We start from the raw sequence: 19,728 nt of genomic DNA, 5'->3' as shown, positions 1-19,728 counted from the left end.
GCAGGGAGAGACAGGGAGAGACAGGAAGAGGCAGGGAGAGACAGGGAGATGCCCCATATATTTGTTCATGTGTTTGGGGAAGAGACAGGGAGACTGTCGTTATGTAACAGCTGAGTAATCACCCTCTGGTCTCTCCTATTTATACATACGGAAATGAACAGCTCAGGGATACAGCATGTATCTGCAGATAAAGACACTGCAGGTTTGAATCCCCCAAGGATTTTACTTAAAATAAACAAATCTGCTAAATGCATGCATTATTATTCTGGACAAAGTGAAGCAGCTACAATATGTGTTATAAAATAAAACATCTTACTGAATGAAACAAATTACACATCCGTACATGTTAGATGTTAAGTATTTATTTAATGATATAAATCATAAGATTATTTCAAGGTAAAACAAATTTCCAAATAACAGTAGTTTCAGAGTACAAAAGTAGCTAAATTGGCTAAATGCAAGATCTACCTACTAGTTAGGGCTTGGAGCGTGATCCATCTCCAATATGCTGTGATAATACATGCATTCACAGTGTGTCTACACAATCCCTCCCATTACTATGAAACGGTGAACACACTCCAACAGTCCCTGGCAAGAATGGATTACAACTTCCATACATCCAAGTACAGTTCAGAGCCACAATGGATGCATGTCAGCCCCCAAAATGGCCGCCTGTTTCAAGCTAAACAAGCGCAGCACATGATCGGGTTTGTGAACATCCCCATGCAGAACGCCCACCTGGCTCCGCCCTCTCAGTTTGAAGCAGGATATGGCAGCGTGGGGTAAAGTGCGTCATGCTCTACAGCTGTAAGATGAACTGTGAGGTTACAGTGGGACACTGAATGACCTAGGAATGCTAGCTAGCTAGCTAGCTAACTCGTTTGAATCCAAGTCAGGGACTTCCCTGTCCTCGTTTTCTCGTGTGCAGATGAAGCACATGGTTGTGAGTGCTGAGGGCTCAACGACAGGTCCTCAGGGTTGGACAGTAGGATTAAAGACAACAGCACAGCACAGGGTCTACAGACACAACATATTTACATTAACACGTGTAAATGTAAACCCAAAACAGTGGTTGTACAAGTACACAGTGTGAACTCAGTCTAGGCAGGGCGAGGGGGTGAGGTGACTACAGGTTCAAATGAAAATCTACACAAGCAACTCCTCTGTTTGAGGTTACAACCTCCATGCTTGATGAATCAAGTAGCACCAAAGCAAAATGAGGACATATTACAAAACAGTAAAAACATTAATCTATCAAATACTTCTGATGCACTTTCCCTCTCTCTACCAAGTCACTAATTCCCATCGTATGGAAAACGGAAGAGATAAATAAAAAAACGCAAACAAAAGTGACACAAGAGATGATTCTTTCTCTTCCTTCTCTTTCTCTTCATGAAAAGCAGGGCTTTGGGACACTGCTGCCCCTAGAGTTGGGGAAGATGTATTACATGTCCCAAACACACTCCCAGGTCTGTGGTGTCCTGGAAGGTTTAATGAATGTTGGATGTTAGAGCGCCCCCTCTCTGCTCGGCCTCTCACTGCATGACGCTGGGGGTGAAGTCGGGCCGACGCGTCTGGATGATCTTGGGGCGAGGGGGACGGGAGCTGCTCTCGGGGTCATCCTCGCCCCCGGAGCTGTCCTGCTCGCTCTCACACACGTGCACCACCACGCTGGGGGTGGTGGGGGTGCCTGTGTGCAGCTCGTACTTCTCACCTGGAGCACACACACACACACACACACACACACACACACACACACACGTCAGCTCAAATGAACCCTTCAGCATGACGGGGTCGGCCGATCACTAAAGCATGCAAGACGCAGGTCTAGCTGAAGTGTGTGCAAGATGTGTGTGTGTGTGAGAGATGCGTGTGTGTGTGTGTGTACCTGGGCCTAGCTTGGAGATGGCACACAGCAGGTCGTAGTTGATGACGGGCGTGGCGTCCTGGGCCTGCCTCCAGCCCACAGGGGGAGAGGCAGGGGGCGAGATCAGGAACTGTTTGTCCGGCTTGGGGGGCTCCAGGCGGGGACTACCTATATGGACAGACTGCAGGAAGCAGGAAGCAGGAAACAGGAAGAAACAAGGACAAGACAGTGAGAGGTGGAACGAAGGTGGAAATGTTTCAGCTTTCAGCAGTGCTTCAGGGTCTATGAGGAGACCATCGTCTAGCTACATGGAACGTGTCATTCTCAGGATAGGTCACCACACTAGCCTGGTGGAAATTTGTCTTTAATAAAGAGCTGGGTTCAGTTTTAGGATCAGGACAACAGAGAAAACAGTAAATTGTGGGTTTTCCCAATAGACTTCAAAACACAGGGGACCAAAACTATGTCAGGTTGAATTTTTCCATAACATTACGCCTGTTTCTCCTAAATTCTGTAAGTTTACAGGTTTCGAATTTAGCCTGACCTGACCAGACCAAAGTATGGGTGTCAAACCTGAGCAAAGTAGAGCCGCATCTCCTTGCCGTTGAAGTGGCTCTTATGGAGGCGGAGCCGGGCGTCGGCCGCCGCCAGCGCGTCGCTGAAGTTGATCCTGACACGACGGAAACTCTTAAAGAACTGGAAGGACACGTCAGGATGGAAGGAGCGGAACAGAGACTCAAAACTGGCCTGGGCAGGGAGAGGAGAAGAGACAACAGTACAGTCAGTCTGATACAGGGGGTATTGTGAGCTTGCAGCTGCACCATCTTCACAGGATAATTCCTGTGGAGGCCTAACCACTGGAACACACACACACCCCAACAGCCTTTCAGAACACAGCACTGAACACAGCACTCAAGTCATTCAACACACTTTTCCATCCTTGATTCTACTTTCTAAAAATACCCTCAAGCTGACGTCTGTGTGAGAGAGACAGAGAGAGAGAGAGAGAGAGAGAGTGAGAGAGAGAGACACAGAGAGAGAGACACAGAGAGAGAGACAGAAACTGAGAGAGGCAGAGAGAGAGAGAGACAGAGAGAGACAGAGAGAAACAGAGAGAGACAGAGAGACAGAGAGAGAGAGAGACAGGGAGAAAGACAGAGAGAGAGAGAGACACAGAGAGAGAGACACAGACAGAGAGACAGAAAGAGAGAGAGAGACAGAGAGAGAGACAGAGAGAGAGAGACAGAGAGAGAGACACAGAGAGAGAGACAGAGACAGAGAGAGAGACAGAGACAGAGAGAGACAGAGACAGAGAGAGACGCTTCTCTCAAGGACAGCAGTAGTTTCTTCACTGATAAAACAACTCAAGTGCACAGCGGCCCGGCCGGTATCCATGGCAACGCCCACCACCCCCCCCCTTCCCAGCGGCAGCATGATGACAGAGGGAGGATCGACCAGATTAGAGCCCCCCTCTCTGGGATTAAAAACACACCTCCCTGAAAGGACCATCACACTTCAATCAGGTTTCAACCATGTAGCGATAACTACGCTGTGCTAGGGCCTGTGCTGGTCAGAAGCACAGGCCCTGGGAACAAAGAGAAGCGTCTCTGTGATGAGGATGACTAAGGAGGAGAGGGTAGGGGGTCCACCTCAAACACAAGGGACAGGAAACAGGAAGTGTGGCAGATGTCCATCTTGCATCTATCAAAGAGGAACATATGATCCTGCAACGTCAGAGTCCTCTGGTCCAGGACGCCTGCTAACGAGCCACGCACCGTCCCCCAGCACTACAGGAAGTGGTCTTACCTGGGCCTCAGGCCGTTCAAACACTTCCTGGTTGGTCACCGAGGCGACCAGGCAGAAGTGGTTACACTTGGTAGTCTTGATGTGCATGATGGGAAGTTTGGAAAGGTGCAGGCCTTTCCACCTGATGATGCGAGAGGTCAGAGGTCGAGAGGAGGGGTGGGGGTGGCAGGGGTTTGGGGGCGTGGTCTTCCCCAGGGTGAGACCAGAGAGAAACCTCCTCTAACGAAACAACACACACCCCTCTCTCTCTCTCTCTCTCTCTCTGTTTTCCTTTTTGTCCTTCTAGCTGTTCTCTCTTTTTCTTCTTCCCCTGATCGATTCTAGTCCTCCGTGTCCTTTACCTCTCTCCCCTGCAGCAGCCTGGAGCCCAGCCCAGACAGACAGCCCTCCAGAAGGTCTCACAGACAGCCCTCCAGCAGGTCTCACAGACAGCCCTCCAGAAGGTCTCACAGACAGCCCTCCAGCAGGTCTCACAGACAGCCCTCCAGCAGGTCTCACAGCATTAAGCACAGAGACGGCTCAGCCACGTCCAAGGTTAGCCGAGTTAGCATTCAGGACCCACCCTCGGAGGTGCAGACTGCCAGACAGCACACACACACACACAACCTCGTCTGGGTTCACCGTTCTCCCCGACAGTCCCCTGCAACAGCCGGTCTTCCTGCCCTGGTCTAATCTGGTGTTGCAACAATAGAAGCTTCAGGAGAATGTGGGCTGGCTGCCCAAATACACATCTAATGCTACTCTCTCTCTCTCTCTCTCTCTCCTCTCTGACCAGCTACTTATATCAGAGCTGCTGACGCACTATGTGGCTCCTCCCTCTGTCTCTTCCTTGTTCTCTGCATGCGTTCATTCACTGCGAGCCAACCTCAGCTGCAGGGGGCGTGGTCGCCCCTATTCCCCTCTATTTTACTGGGAGTCAGTCCCTCCCCCTCCTCCGCTGCCGACCAATCAGAGGGAGGGAGGTGAAAGAGGTGGAGAAGGAATAGGGAGGCTGGAAAACAGTGACATCACCTCTCCACTGACTGATGTGTTAATCTGCTCATTCTTTCTCTCTCCGTCTCTCTCTCTCTCTCTCCGTCTCTCTCTCTCTCTCTCTCTCCCTCTCTCTCTCATGACTAATCTCTTCTCTGGTTTTGAATGGAAAATATGTGAGAATAAGCCTATCTAGATCATAGACTCACATGCAAACAGACAAACACACACACAAAACATTCAGCACAATGTGGCCCAGTTTACACAGAAGCACACAAGACAAGGAGACACCCAGCCCGTAATGGAGGAGAGTTAGTCGAGGGTTAAATACAGACAAGGGAAGAATGAAGGAGAAGTGCTTATGGAAAGTATGCAGCAGGAGGCTTGATAACACGAAGGGTGGGTGGTATTAATAGCACAGACGTGTAGTTGTAAAAGTGTGTGTGTGTGTGTGTGTATTTGTGTGTGTGTGTATTTGTGTGTGTGTGCTCGCCAGACTTCACCAGGACAGTTGTGGGACATCCAGACAGCGTGATTTGACCCGTCTAGCTCTTTAGATTGTTAGTGTGCTTGTGGGATCTCTCTTTTAGATCTTTTAGGTCGTTGAGGAATCAAGTGTGTGTGTGCTAATGAGTGTGTGTGGTTTTAGAACATGACGTCAGTCTGCACTGCCCTGCCCTGAAGCCAGGTTAGGCTGTGGATTTCTTCAACATCAAAATAATTCAGGCACGTCAACCACTGTGTCCCATTTCCCCTGCCACCAGGCTTTGGTTACAGAACAGGGATCTGGTGGAAACATGGAGACAATGTGATCTTTGGCTGTCACGACATGGAGACCCCTGTGGCTCTCTCTGTGTTGAAGAGTCTTGGTGTCTAAAACATGCCTCCTGTGCCCAGACACAGTGCAGGTGTGGTGCTGTGCCCAGACACAGTACAGGTGTGGTGCTGTGGAGGTCATGTTAAACATCTCCAGACTTTCAGTCGTCCGTGTGTGGAAGACATTTAGATTTCCTGTGTGCTTACATTATTCCCTTATCAAGAGAAATAGTCATTGGATACTAGTTAGTATGTTCTCATGTAAGCTTGCTATTCTCTCCCAATCTGCCCCACTCTTCACAAACGGAGTGACTAAGTTCAGTTGAGTTCAGGATTTTTATAAGTATTTATCAATCTGCAGATTGGGAGAGAAAACCAGACCTCTGACAATAAATGACAACACAACACCAGGCTTAGGTCTCAATCAAGTCTCTCTCTCTACTCTGAAGGACAGAGGACCATCTTTTATAGGGCACAAGAATGTAAACATAGATAGTGACAGTCAGGCAGTAATGACGTTACAACAGTCTCAGAGAAAGAGATTCACAGCTCCCAACACATGACCACTCAGACTAGAGAGGTCATAGTTGGAGCTCTCCTTGTAGTCATGACAAGGACCATTTAGCCAGTACTTTCTCCTGATCCCGAACATCTATTAAGCCTGACACATAGACACAATCTACTCTTATTAATAGCAAGCTTACATGAGAACATACTAACTAGTATCCAATGACTAGTTCTCTTGATTAGTGAATAATGTCAGCACACAGGATCTGATCTAAAAAGGAGTGCGTGCGTGCGTGTGTGTGCGTGTGTGAGTGTGTGTCTGTGTGCTCTCAGTCCTACATTTTTTCCATCAGCCTGTTTTGGTTTCATATTTACATTTTTCCATTCCCTCACCGAGTCCTCTCCCTTTTGGTCTCTCTCCATCTGTCTCTCCCTCTCTCCCTCTCTCTCTCTCTCTCTCTCTCTGCAACAGTTTCTCCTTCTCTCTTTCTTCCTCTAAATTGGTCTCTGAGTCCTTGCCCCTCTCTCTGTCTGTCTCGTCTGTCCTCTCTCCTAGCCCGAGGCTAGCTCCGTAGCCTCCTCCTCTCAGCGTGTTAATATGTCAGAGAGTAAACAGCATGTCAGAGTTTCCAGTATGAGAGTGCTTATATCACTGTAATAAAATCCTGATGCTCTGGTGGGTTGAGCACTGTCACGGAAGCTTTGAGACCAAGAAGGCTGTGCAGTGAATACTAGAGGGTCCTAGTGGCAGGAGGGCTGGACTGTGCGTGGCGATAAGCTGTGCTGTCTGGGTGATTCAGAGGAAGACTTAGGGGGACAGCTGAAGCTAGGAACCGCAGGCTACATTACTCTGGGTGGAACTGTAACGTGAAGGCCAATATTTACAAGCTCTGTGGCAGGTAAACACTTGACCGAGTCATCGGCACAGTCCACACAGACGACAAACAGAAAACACACACGCGCGCTCCCAGGTACACAAGCACACACACACACCATGGAATGTTCCGTCATATGATCTCTCAGCTGACTGAAGATAACAACGAGAAGGGGGGGCAGTCATCTTTTCACACACTTCCTTCCAGGTCTTACTGAGTGTTCAATGATTAGTCAGCATGTCACATTACAGGCTTGGATACTGAGTCACTGTGGGTGATATGACTGGAAAATTTACCTCAGCAGAGTTATCCAGAACAATCTACCAGAACTACAGACAACAATACACACAGTCAGAGGCAAAGTGTTAGCTTGGATGTCTGACAGTAAGCATACTAATGGCAGGTGTCTGTGTTCGCCATGACAACCTTGCCTGCTATTTAACTCTCAGCATCTGACTCAAGAGTTCTGTGTGAAATTATTCCCACAGACTAAGATTACGAGGGTAAAACCAACATTTATGGGATGTCTAGTAACTTGAGAACGACCTGTTGTGTATAGTGTAAATTGATGAATGAAAGGACCGGTTGTGCAATCGTTTAAGAACTGAAAATTGCATGCACCCTTTGCATGATCGGCCTGTCTTTTTTTTCCACACACCGCATCCCAGGTGAGAGCGGTTTAACTGGGTCAGCCAAACTAAGAGCTGCCCATGCTTTTCTATCAGGTCAAAAAATGACATCAAATTCAGCACAGAGTAAATATGATTCTACTGTGAGCCCTCTTCATCATTTTTGTTTCCCAGAATGCTTTGTGCTTTGACCTCAGCTGTAGCTGTTCCTGTATCCTCCGCTCAACCGCGACAACCAGAGCTCAACCGCAACAACCAGAACTCAACCGCAACAACCAGAACTCAACCGCAACAACCAGAACTCAACCGCGACAACCAGAGCTCAACCGCAACAACCTGAGCTCAACCGCGAAACAACCAGAGCTCAACCACGACAACCAGTTTTACCGCGACAACCATAGCTGTGGGGTCAAACAACTTGATTAGTCCGAACACATGGCTAGCCCACATGGAGAGAAGCGATGTTGTGTACACACAGAGACGTACGCTCTTCAGATCTCTCTCGTCATTCTGATCCCCTCGATCAGGGTTACTCAGGAGAGGACACACGACACCCCAGCCTGGACACAGGTGTTTGAGTGGGTGATGATGTCCTACCAGCCTGAATGTTGCTGTTGTCATTAGTCCTACATGGCACCATCTGTTTGGTGTTGTCCAGGACAGGTAGTCTCCCTTCGCTGACATCTGTCTCACTCACACTTCCATGGATTAGCCTCCAAACTGGTAGACAGGCTCCGAGCTGACAGACGGCTCCAAGCTGGTAGACAGGCTCCAAGCTGGAAGACAGGCTCCAAGCTGGAAGACAGGCTCCAAGCTGGTAGACAGGCTCCAAGCTGGAAGACAGGCTCCAAGCTGGTAGACAGGCTCCAAGCTGGAAGACAGGCTCCAAGCTGGAAGACAGGCTCCAAGCTGGAAGACAGGCTCCAAGCTGGAAGACAGGCTCCAAGCTGGTAGACAGGCTCCAAGCTGGTAGACAGGCTCTAGGCTGGTAGACAGGCTCCAAGCTGGTAGAGAGGCTCCAAGCTGGTAGACAGGCTCCAAGCTGGTAGACAGGCTCCAAGCTGGAAGACAGGCTCCAAGCTGGTAGACAGGCTCCAAGCTGGTAGACAGGCTCCAGGCTGGTAGACAGGCTCCAGGCTGGTAGACAGGCTCCAAGCTGGTAGACAGGCTCTAGGCTGGTAGACAGGCTCTAGGCTGGTAGACAGTCTCCACTACAAACAGTTTTTCCGCCATATTTCTGTGTTAAGAGGATTCAACTGATCGATAGTTGTTGTTTGATGTAAAACGTATTTTCTGAGACATCATTCAACCGAGCAATGGATAGATGTCATAAAACACCATTTAAAGAATCGAGTGTCCAATAAATTGGCACACTATTATTTGTAAAAACACTGAACTGCGTAGCCTTCAGGCCTTGGCTGCTGTTCCTGTGGCTCATCAGTTCCCTCCAGCTGTCTGCAAAGCTCCTAACTGTTCATGTGATGCCAACTTTCCATCTTTTACATTGTTGTTCAGAAAACAGCTTTCTTACCACAATGACTCACGTAAGGTCAAGAAGCATAACCAGGCCCATCACTTTAAATACTAGCTTTACGAACGAAATGGTGACACATCACCTTGCATACACATGACTAGGACACAGCTAACAGGAACACAAGCTGCTGGGTGTAATTTAAGGACCAAGAAGAAATTCTCTGAAAGTGAGTCTGTGGTTTAGTTATCGTGTTAACTGAGAAGATACAGAAAATATGATCCAGACAACCTGGCCAGCAGCACTAATAGCTTGTTTATTCGTATCATCCTATTTCCTATGTTGGAAAGGAAACTATGTTGCTGATTGAATTGTTCCGACCCCTATTATATGCAACCTGGGAAAGAAACTTAAGTGTTTCCATGCGGGTCTTGCAGGAACAAATCGTTTAAGAGTGGATCCCCTAGACTTCACTGTGTGTCTTCACTAATGCACTAGATAACAGTTACAGCAGTAGGTGAATAGAAAGCAATATTTCTCGTCAATGCTGGCCAAGGACAATATAACAGTAGAATCCCTTAAATTATACAAGGTAAATGAAAAATTGAAACACCTGTAAGCGAGTAGTCAATTAGGCCTCGACGCTGTTAAAATAGGTTGCTGTATACATTAGGAAGTTGATTAAAATACCGGTAACTGTTACTTTGATAGCATTAACAAATATTCTAAACTAGTAAGCACAAGCTTACAGTGATAGCTAGCTAGCATCATTCTCCATATTACAGGATACAGAAGAGACACAAATAGCAAACTTACTCAACAATGCAACACGCTAGTCTTGACACTACAGTTATGAACTGGACACAACATTTTGACCAATGGCATTTACATTAAACGTAATAGTGTCACTGATCATCGGCTTACCTTCAGACTCTGGTCATTGAAAACATCTTCGGTGACTTTGCACGCGATTAGAGCGTTCGGGAGGTCGGTAAACTGAACGTCCACGGTCGCTTCGCCACTTTTCTCTGTTTGCTGCATGACGGGCCTCGTGTTTTTGATTAATTGGTACAATATCGAGAATTTCTTAGCTGTAGTCGCTAGCTGGCTAGATTAATTTAAACGAGGGTTGAATCAAAGCTCTTGCCAGCATTACCTAACTAAATCAGAGCTAGCTAGCAGACTATCATCAAGTGGAAGGACCCTTTAAAGATACACCTTGATATTCCGCCAACACTCGATGCGTCATTAATGAATATTTATTTGTGTGGCACATAAATAAGCTAAATGTAATGTAATATAATCGGTTAATCCGTATAAACGTTATTGAATGCCCAGCTAGCTAGCCTCGAGAAGTATCCGAGCCTCGGTAAACTACCGAACTTCCTTTAGCGCATTATGGATACGTTTCAAAATAAAAGTCACGTCGAACAATCCCACGACAGTTTCCTTTTTAAATAATTTAGTCTATTCTGTGAAAATGTGTATAATAATAAAAATCTAAGGCAGATTAAATCTGCATTTATTTAAATGAATTTATTAATTGACATTGTACAACAGACCAACCTCAGTCGTAGATTTAACGTTAGTTTTCTCCTATGCACACTATTTCTACAGCACAGAACGAAGGATGAGAAAACGGATATAAAAATCTACAGAATACTGACTTCAGTATCTTATGCAGTCTCCTTGCCTGTTCACTAGCTGCTCCTATTATATTGTCTCAAATATACTTTTATTTATTTGTCGAGATTTAACTTTTATGTAGCAAAAACAGTAACAGAAAAATACATAAAACCATGTAAAAAAAAAAAACAATGACAGCATGTCTGTGCAAAATTCCTGAATCATAAATGACAATCATAAAATCTCTGGCCCATTGTTAGTAGAACCAGTCCTCTGGCAGGGATTCACATCACATATAATGTGTTCATTTAGCAGACCTCAAGATACATAGTACCAGGGATAGATATGAACTTGCAACCTCTTATTCTGCAATGCTCTAACCACTAAGCTATCCTCTTCGGCTAGCAGGGTTTACTTCCATTGGTCACCTCTCCCGGCCCGTCCACTCTAAACATCAGGTAGTTTAGTCCTTCTTCACTGACCACGTGAGTTAGGCCTACCCTTGTGCCTTCATCCTCATCCACCGTGATACAGTCTGCTTCTGGAGACAATAACACAAGAGACCAATAGCAATACACCGTACTGAACTGTTGAGTTAAGGTTGTTGTGGTCATTTCCTTTCTTCTGAGGCTTACCTAGCTTTTACTTTTTAAATGTATTTCTATGCAGTTGCATGGTAGTAAAGTGTTGCCTGTATTTCTATGTACTCACCGTCCTCCTGGTAGGCCTGGTTGACGTGGCCTGCAAACCGATTCTGGGCGGGGCTGGGAGGGTCCTGGGCGGGGCTGGGAGGGTCCTGGGCGGGGCTGGGAGGGTCCTGGGCGGAGCTGAGCCGGGCCACTGATCCCTTCAGCTGAACCAGGCTGATCTGGAGCATCCGGAAACTGGGCCGTTCACCGGGTAGCGAACTCCAACACCGAAGCATCAGATCATAGCTGTCAATCAAACCACCCGTCAACCAATCACGCAAGCAGTTCATCGGTATCTTGAAGCATTCAGGAAATGACGACGGTACACCTACAGGGCCGGAGAGCAGTCTGCAGGCTTGGACAGTCTCTTTCCAGAGTTGATGTGGTGCATGACCTCCAGGTTAGACAGGGCGGGATAGGGATACTGTCCCAGGGTGGCTATCTCCCAGAGGAGCACCCCGAACGACCTGAACGCGTCAACACAGACGGACAGACAGGCTCCTGTTTCTCTCTCCGTATCCACAACAACATGTCACGACAGCACAGAACCCCAGAGACGAGCTGACCACTACCAGACGACAGCACAGAACCCCAAAGACAAGCTGACCACTACCAGACGACAGCACAGAACCCCAAAGACAAGCTGACCACTACCAGACGACAGCACAGAACCCCAGAGACAAGCTGACCACTACCAGACGACAGCACAGAACCCCAGAGACAAGCTGACCACTACCAGACGACAGCACAGAACCCCAGAGACAAGCTGACCCCTACCAGACGTCAGTGTGTTTGTTGAAGACTCCGTCTGACAGACTTTCAGGAGACATCCAGCGTACAGGAAGTAGGCCCTCGCCCCTCTTCCTGTAATAGTCATTTTTGTATACATCCCGAGCCAATCCGAAGTCTCCAATCTTTACCGTCCTTTCAGAATCGTTGTAGCCACGCACAGACACCAGGCAGTTCCTGGCTGCTATATCTCTGCATGGACGACATCGTTTATCCCATTACAGCACTAACTTCAGGCTATGACAGAAATACAGTCTATACAATGTAATCCTTTGGAAAGATTTTAACTTTTAAACTCCTAATCTGCAATAAAATGCTCTACCACTGATCTATACTGATCCCACTGTATTAACACAATAGTCTATATACATTAACTTGTGTACAGAACCAGTAAACCCCCTGTCTACAGAGAAAACATTTCAAACCTGTGGACAAAGTGCATCTTCTCCAGGTAGGCACAGCCTTGACAGGTGTCCCAGCAGATGTCCAGCTGCTGGTCTGCACTGAGCAGCGAGCCGCGACTCTAAACATCAGCAGACAAACACACACTTAATGGTGCTCGTCACAGCAAGAGAGGGTAGGGGAGGGGAGGGGAGGGGAGGGGGTGTCCTGTCTGTACGGACCGCAGACGGACGAGCCTTCATGAGGTAGGAGCGCAGGTCACCTCCTGGCATCAGCTCCAGAATCAGGAACTGGGGTTCGTTCTGGAGACACACCCCCAGCAGACGCACAATGTTGGGGTGCTGGAACTGGCTGTATGACGAGAAACACACACACACAGACAAGCACACAGACAAGCACACACACACAGACAAGCATACACACATACACTCAGGAGAGGCAGGAAGTTGGGGTGTTGGAACTGGTTGCTAAAGATATAAGAGGATCGAAAACTTCGACAGGAACATGAAGATGCAAACACACACAAGAATCACAGAAGATCAAACATACAGCACCCTCCAGAGGAGATTCAGTGAATGTAGTAGTCAGCATATTTACCTCATTATGTGAGCTTCTTTCAGAAATTCAGCTTTTTCACTCTCTGTCGCTTCTTTTCTTAGAGTCTACACAAAAGATCCATTAGAAAAGCCGTAAAACATCTGTAAAATCTTCCAACCAATTCTAGGAAAAAATACATAAACTCAAAGAGCCCTTCCTGGTTTAATGAATACTAATAAATCCTGACCTTGAAATGAGAAACTTTATGGAAACATTTACCTTCACAGCTACTCTATTTTGGGGTATGACTTCCTGGATGGGCTGACCTACAATCATGCCTTCATACACCTCCCCGAAGGCCCCGCTACCCAGAAGCCTTTGCAGCTTGAGGCTCTCGCGGGGGAACAGAGGTAAGGTGGATGTGCTGCTGTGGATGGGGAGGGGGCTAACAGACAGGAATAGGGTTAAAAACTGTGATAAGCACAATACACGTCTTATAACTGTAATACGTTTACACGTCTACAACTGTAAAAATACATACTGTGACTCATAGAGACCACATTGAGGATTGTGCGACTAACTCATATAAGCATAATCTATGAAGTATGGTGAGATGGCAAAAGTACACACATCCTTCACTCAAGTAGAAGTACAGACACTCATATTTAAAAAGATGAATATTTTACTCAAGTTAAAGTAAAGACGTATGAGCTCTGACAGCCAAGTAGCCATTACTACTACCTGTTGGAGGACTTCACATGATTCTTTTTCAACCTTTCGAAACTTATTTTTCAAAAGTAATCTGTTTTACGAAACTTTTTTCACAGTGAAAGGGAAGGAAGGAGAGAGGAGGAGAGGGGAGAGGAGAACAGAGAAGCCTAAAACAGAGTAGAGTAAAGCAGAGCAGAGTACAATAGAGTACTGTAGAGTATAGTTGAGTCCTCATCAAGCACTCATCAATGATACAAATGAATGTTAGAAGTATTTGTACTTTGTGACTTCCCATCTCTGAGTAAGGTAGGAAACACACTGTTTTGCTGTATATTGTCGTAATTTAGCGGACACTTCTAAAGGGGACATAGAATTAGTCAGTCTATATATGTCTCAGTCCAGTGTTCTGTGTGTCTACCTGACAGCGTAGCAGGCGTTGGCGAGCCCCACCAATCCTCTGATGACCTCCAGCTCCTTGTCAGGCCGGAGCACCACCGTGTTGCCCTCCAGAACCCTCTTCCTCGGCCGCCGACACCAAACTACCGAGAAGAGAATCACACATTACACATCACATTTACAGGATTAAGGTAATGTTCTCATGAAAGAGAATGTGTGAGTGATTAAGGACAGGTGATGGTGTTTAAGACTCACCAACTACAGCAACAATTACAGCAATGAAGATTATACCCATCACTGTACTCACACCAATGACCAAGGGACTGTATATGTGGTCCTCTGTCAAACAAAATATAATTGTTTTTATTTTTTTTATTTTAATGGAATACTATAATACAATTAAATGAAATGTAATACAGTATTATTTAACACCATGATATGATCTGACATATTCTATAAACAAAGGTAACAAAGGTCTGTATCATTCAAAGAGCCTCAAAAGAAAGGTAATCCTAATAACCGCGGCCCCTGATTGGACGGACTGGAAATGCAAGCATTCTAACCAAGCATGAGCGTGGATCCCTCGAACCGTACAGAGGCGGAGCGTCCACCTGGAGACTCCGCCCACACCGTCACCGCGTATCCATGGTTACCCCGCAGCCCGTTAAATGTGTGATGAGTGTCAGTCAGGTGGTACTGGGTCAGCGTCTCAGACCCGCTGAGACAAGAGATCTTCACCGAGTACGTCCAGTTCTGCCATGATGACGGACCTGATAGGTAAACACAACACAAGATTTCACCTGCAGACGACTTGAAACCATATATAGGATCTAGGTTAGACTGCTGAGATAAAGGATCTAGGTTAGACTGCTGAGATAAAGGATCTAGGTTAGACTGCTGAGATAAAGGATCTAGGTTAGACTGCTGAGATGAAGGATCTAGGTTAGACTGCTGAGATAAAGGATCTAGCTTAGACTGCTGAGATAAAGGATCTAGGTTAGACTGCTGAGATAAAGGATCTAGGTTAGACTGCTGAGATAAAGGATCTAGGTTAGACTGCTGAGAAGAGAAGGACCAAAGGTTGCACTGTGCCTGTACAAACAACAAACTTGAAACCCCAGTCAGGATCTACAAAGACATTTAATTTAGAAGACTGAACATCTGACAGTGTGTGTCCTTACTTGCTCCTATCCTCAGTGCGGGTATTTCCCATCTCACAGACGCCATGTGGGCTCCAAACACCACCTCCAGAGCCCTGGGTCTCCGTGGGACGGGGTGTGGCTGGGACGAGGAGCTGGATACCCGGATGTTATCAAACCCTGACTGGCTGGGCCAGATGTCACAGTCCACCAGGAACTCATTAAAGACATTCCCCTGTTCCACTTCCTGGTACACTGCCCACCCATTGGTCAGCACAAAGAGATCCTTCTCATAGGCCAGGCTCTGGATGGAGTGCAAGAAGTCTACATACGGACGGAGGGTGACGTGATCCGATCCGTCCAGTAAGGTGGCGGAGATGGTCCGGTCGACCTGTTCAAAGAACACAACCCTCTTGTTCGCGAAGCTGACCGCCAGGTCGAGCAGGGCTCGGCGGGTCACCACTGGGGTCAGGGCGAGGGTCTGAGCCTGCGAGGGGTCCGGGAGGACGGAGCGATGTATCCCATCAGGCAGCAGGAGGAACAGGTACCTAGAGGATCGGACAGTTTGGTTCTGAGGATGCGGTCTGCGGTTCTAACTCCACACAGTCAGTACTGCCAGGAAGGTTGTTAGCTCACCCGTTGTACGGATCTGCAACGATCCTAGAGGGAGTGTCGGGGAGAGGCAGGGGAACCTCCTGGGGGTCGGGGCAGTTCTCCAGCCCACACTGAAACACCTGCAACGCAGAAGGGGAGGCTGCCTGAACACTGAGACAGTAACATGTACCCTTACATAAAACACTGGGACTGTGTTCCAAAACACAACACACTTGTGATCTCCTGTTCCACCAGCACTGTTTCCACGTTGCTTTGGATCAAAGCATCTGCTCAATTAATACAGTGTCAAATGGGAATGTAACGTGTGTGTCGCACCTTTCCATCAGAGATGAAGAAGAGCCGTCTGTAAAGCCAGTCCACAGACAGAGCAGTGACCCCTAGAGGTGTGGAGTGGAACAGCACCAGGTCAGAGGGGTCCGTTAGATTCTTATCTCCTTTGACCCAAATGTGCGCCCCTGCTGAGAAGTACACCTGGCTGGCGCTAGGATGTACCGACACCCCTGCACAAGAAGATAAAACAGAGACATCCTTGAAATGACAAATTAAGAGAGAAAGAGGTGGAGACAGGGAGAGGGCGAGAAAAAGAGAGCAAGAGAGACAGAGATAATTGTGGACTCACCAGTGATGTTGTCCTGGATCAGATCTTCAGGGAGGCAAAGGGCCTCTTCCAGGATCCCAGCAGAGATCTCCTTCCTCCTGAGCGACCTCATCCTGGACAGGAACACCCAATACCCTCCCATCGGCTCTGAAACACAAATACCAGTACACCACAGGGACCTGCTCTCATGAACCAGTACACCACAGGGACCTGCTCTAGAGCTCTACGCTCACACAAACCAAGCTTCAAGTTTATTGGAGGAGAAACACACATGGAGATGTTTACAGCCGCATACTGACCTTCTCTGGGAGGTGTGGTGAAGTTGGCAGTCGCCGCTGGCCCCTGGCCCTTCCTGTTCACCGCTGCCACGGCAATTCTGAAGGAAGTAACACGCATCAGCTTTCTATACCACAGCAACAAAGATGCATTCACCCTTCAACCAGAGGGTTAGAGGTTTGTGGTCGAGTGGGACTTCCTGGATTCAACCAGATAGCAACATTTTACATCACAAGACTTACCTGTATGTTGTGTTAGCTGAAGTTGGGAAGAAGGAAGTGCTGAATTCATCAGCTCCGACTGTGGAGCTGATGGTACGCAATTGGTCTGTGAGGTTGAGGTTGTAGCCAATGATGATCCCCGCTGGTTCGTCAGGGGCTGACCAGGTTACCTCGATACTCTCGCCTGACAAACTCTCCACCACGAGGCCAAGAGGCACAGAGGGTACTGGAACACAGGAGACGGGTCCTGACTCAGATCAGCGGTCTAAGCATTTCACAAGATGCAGGTTCAAATCCCACTCCCTGCAATAAGGTTCTTGGGATAAAAGCATCTGCTAAAAGCATTATTTATCAATTTAAATAACACCACTGTGTTTGAATGGGAGGTTTTCATACACTAGTTCCAATACAATATCAGAACAACAGTTCGATATGTTCTGATATACCTTAGATTGTTGTAGAATGGTAACGCATGACAACACTGACACAGCCACCACAGGTAAAAACAAATGTTATGAAATAGCTGACGTCTTCAGAGCTAGACAGGATATTATGGGATGCTTTGACTCACCAGAGTTGTTCTGCCTGTAAATGTCTGTCTGCACCCCTGTGCCATCCCCACTCTACAAACACAAGCAAAGTATCACAGATTTGGAAATAAAGAACGTTTCAATCAATCATTTAGTTTAATTTAGATTTCTAAAAAGAAATCTACATAACAGGCTTCCCAGTGCACTATATAATACATGGACTACATTATCTCAAAATTCCTGTCAAACAACTGAGGATGAATAACTCACCGTCTGAAAGTGCAGAGTTGGTTTCTGGATGACTGCGTCCACACACACATAGACAAACACTGATACAGAGATCAAACCTCTTGTTGTTTGTGACAAAAGACCATTCATCCATTTGACGTCCATTTCATCAACACATTATATTACATACATGTGTATCTAGTCTTAGTCTTAGAGTTAATGATAAAATCTTGTGTCAAGTCGATACTATTAAAACGGGCTGTTAACTACTACTGACTAACTACAGTACAATGAGAACTTTCATCTCAGTCTGTTTCCTTATGACTGCTATCCCCTCTGTAATCAGTCTCTCTAAACACACCCACCCAGGGCTGGCCTGTCTTGTAGCTCATACCAAAGACTCAACAGAGGCTAGACTCTGGACTTTTAAACATACAGAAAGTTGCTATCGTAACATTCTCACCATCAGTGACAGAGGGAGAGTGTCTGGGTGCGTGTGCGTGTGTGTGTGTGTGCGTGCATGGAGGTGGGAGAGGAAGTGGTGAGAGAAGAAAAGGGATCGATGATGACAAGTGTAAGAGGCCACATGGACATGGGTTCCAACCCAACACATAATGTGATTGATAGCCCAGGTTCATCAACAGATGTATCTATCAAATCCAAACACTTGTAAGCATTGACGTTTCCACTAAATTACCTAGTGGGACAGTAATGATACATCATTTATGGTCGTAACACCCGAGATCATCCCCCCCCAAAATCCAGAACTTTATCGAAAATATTTGGAAAAAAATCATACAGGGGAGAGATCATGCTACCAAATACAGATTTAAACTGAAGTAGGCAAAGAGACTGACTTGAAAATAGTAGAGTAGAACGTACAGATATTTGCGTAAACAAGTTAAATAGTAAAGTCAATTAGTCTACTGATAACATAAAAATCTACTTAAGTACAGTACAGTTAACAGAGCTATCTATCACGGATGACATAGCCGTGTTTAGCCACTAGATGGCAAAGTCGGACAAAAGCCTTTCCTAAAATGTTCTCACTCGTCAGACAACTGTACGCGGTGTTAATTTGTCCAACCACAAACACTGCATTGGTGACGGGCCAGTGGAAAGGAAAGGGTCACATTCACGCCTCCCATATGAAAACTCCTTCCTCTTTCTTGGCTTCCACTGAATACCACATAGAACATTTCTTAAAGTTAAACCAGCCGCAAACATTCTAATTCTTGATACTGCATGGCCTACTATTGGAACACATTTTAAAATAGACCTGATAATTGTATTATACTTAAATGCACAAACGGAGAACTCCATCACGACGAACTTAATGTATTTGTTGATATTGCTATCGGTTGTGAATAGCCTTGTTTTATTGGACCCCAGCTTATAAATAGCTAAAATATTTTTCCACTGACTATGTCCATGTTGTCTCACGGCCAGGCCGAAGTTAGCTTAGCACAGGTTCAATCTTTTCACCCTATCAGATGCGAACAGGTGCGTCTTCCCGGCCAAAAACCGAGGATGCAAAGGCAAATTTGGAGATGGAGAATAAATCGACATGCTGCAGTGGCCATGGACATTGTGAGACATTTCAGTGAACCAAAAAGAATAAACCCTGAATCCTTGAAATAATCTTGCTAATTTAGATATTTACCCAACATCCAATTCACTAGTTTCAGTAGCATTTTCTCTTCTCCCTAGTAGCAAAGCTCATCATTTAATTTGAAAGGTGGTGAAGCGATTACCACAACAGCGCACCAGCAAACATAGATAATGACTGTTTGCTGCTTGGTATGTTACCTCAGATTAAGCTGTCGCTATTTTTTCAACTAATGATCTCTAATTCTTGCTACTGCATAGCCTACTATTGGAACAGGATCCAGCGGAGGAGAAAGGGTAGATACCAGGAAACACTTCACTCTGCATCATGATGTTATCTTATTATCAAAGTCTCCTTCCATCTTTCCAAAGAATTATTACATTTTTTTTTGTTATAAACACACACCCACACACTCCCCA

The 19,728-nt window shown here is 46.5% G+C and overlaps 2 protein-coding genes across 3 annotated transcripts; both read right to left on the bottom strand.

Moving 5' to 3' along the window:
• Positions 1–340: 340 nt before the first annotated feature.
• LOC146260609 (calcipressin-1-like) lies at positions 341–10,344 on the bottom strand. 2 transcript variants are annotated; one of them, XM_084668462.1, is made up of 4 exons: positions 9,868–10,344; positions 2,441–2,614; positions 1,889–2,048; positions 341–1,714 (listed from the first exon to the last, which is right to left on the bottom strand). In XM_084668462.1, the coding sequence occupies exons 1-4, from the start codon at positions 9,982–9,984 to the stop codon at positions 1,536–1,538; spliced, it is 630 nt and encodes a 209-aa protein (XP_084524588.1). In that variant the 5' UTR covers positions 9,985–10,344; the 3' UTR covers positions 341–1,535. The 2 variants fall into 2 exon arrangements, with proteins under 2 accessions (XP_084524588.1, XP_084524589.1); XM_084668463.1 differs by lacking the exon at positions 9,868–10,344 and adding an exon at positions 3,674–4,732.
• Positions 10,345–10,473: 129 nt separating this feature from the next.
• Positions 10,474–19,728, bottom strand: ros1 (c-ros oncogene 1, receptor tyrosine kinase). The gene is made up of 19 exons (XM_084668757.1): positions 17,743–19,728; positions 17,514–17,565; positions 16,964–17,168; positions 16,745–16,821; positions 16,467–16,592; positions 16,163–16,347; positions 15,869–15,966; positions 15,275–15,780; positions 14,657–14,863; positions 14,349–14,432; positions 14,116–14,236; positions 13,266–13,431; positions 13,047–13,111; positions 12,671–12,800; positions 12,473–12,570; positions 12,036–12,239; positions 11,591–11,725; positions 11,281–11,504; positions 10,474–11,110 (listed from the first exon to the last, which is right to left on the bottom strand). Exons 1-19 carry the CDS (start codon positions 17,863–17,865, stop codon positions 10,971–10,973), a joined length of 2,946 nt encoding a protein of 981 aa, XP_084524883.1. The 5' UTR covers positions 17,866–19,728; the 3' UTR covers positions 10,474–10,970.

This window comes from Hypomesus nipponensis, chromosome 12 (genome assembly GCF_054491055.1).
Source record: "Hypomesus nipponensis isolate SF chromosome 12, ASM5449105v1, whole genome shotgun sequence".
NCBI lineage: Eukaryota > Metazoa > Chordata > Actinopteri > Osmeriformes > Osmeridae > Hypomesus > Hypomesus nipponensis.
Note: the sequence above shows the minus strand (reverse complement) of the source record. Positions and strands in the feature narration are given on the sequence as shown.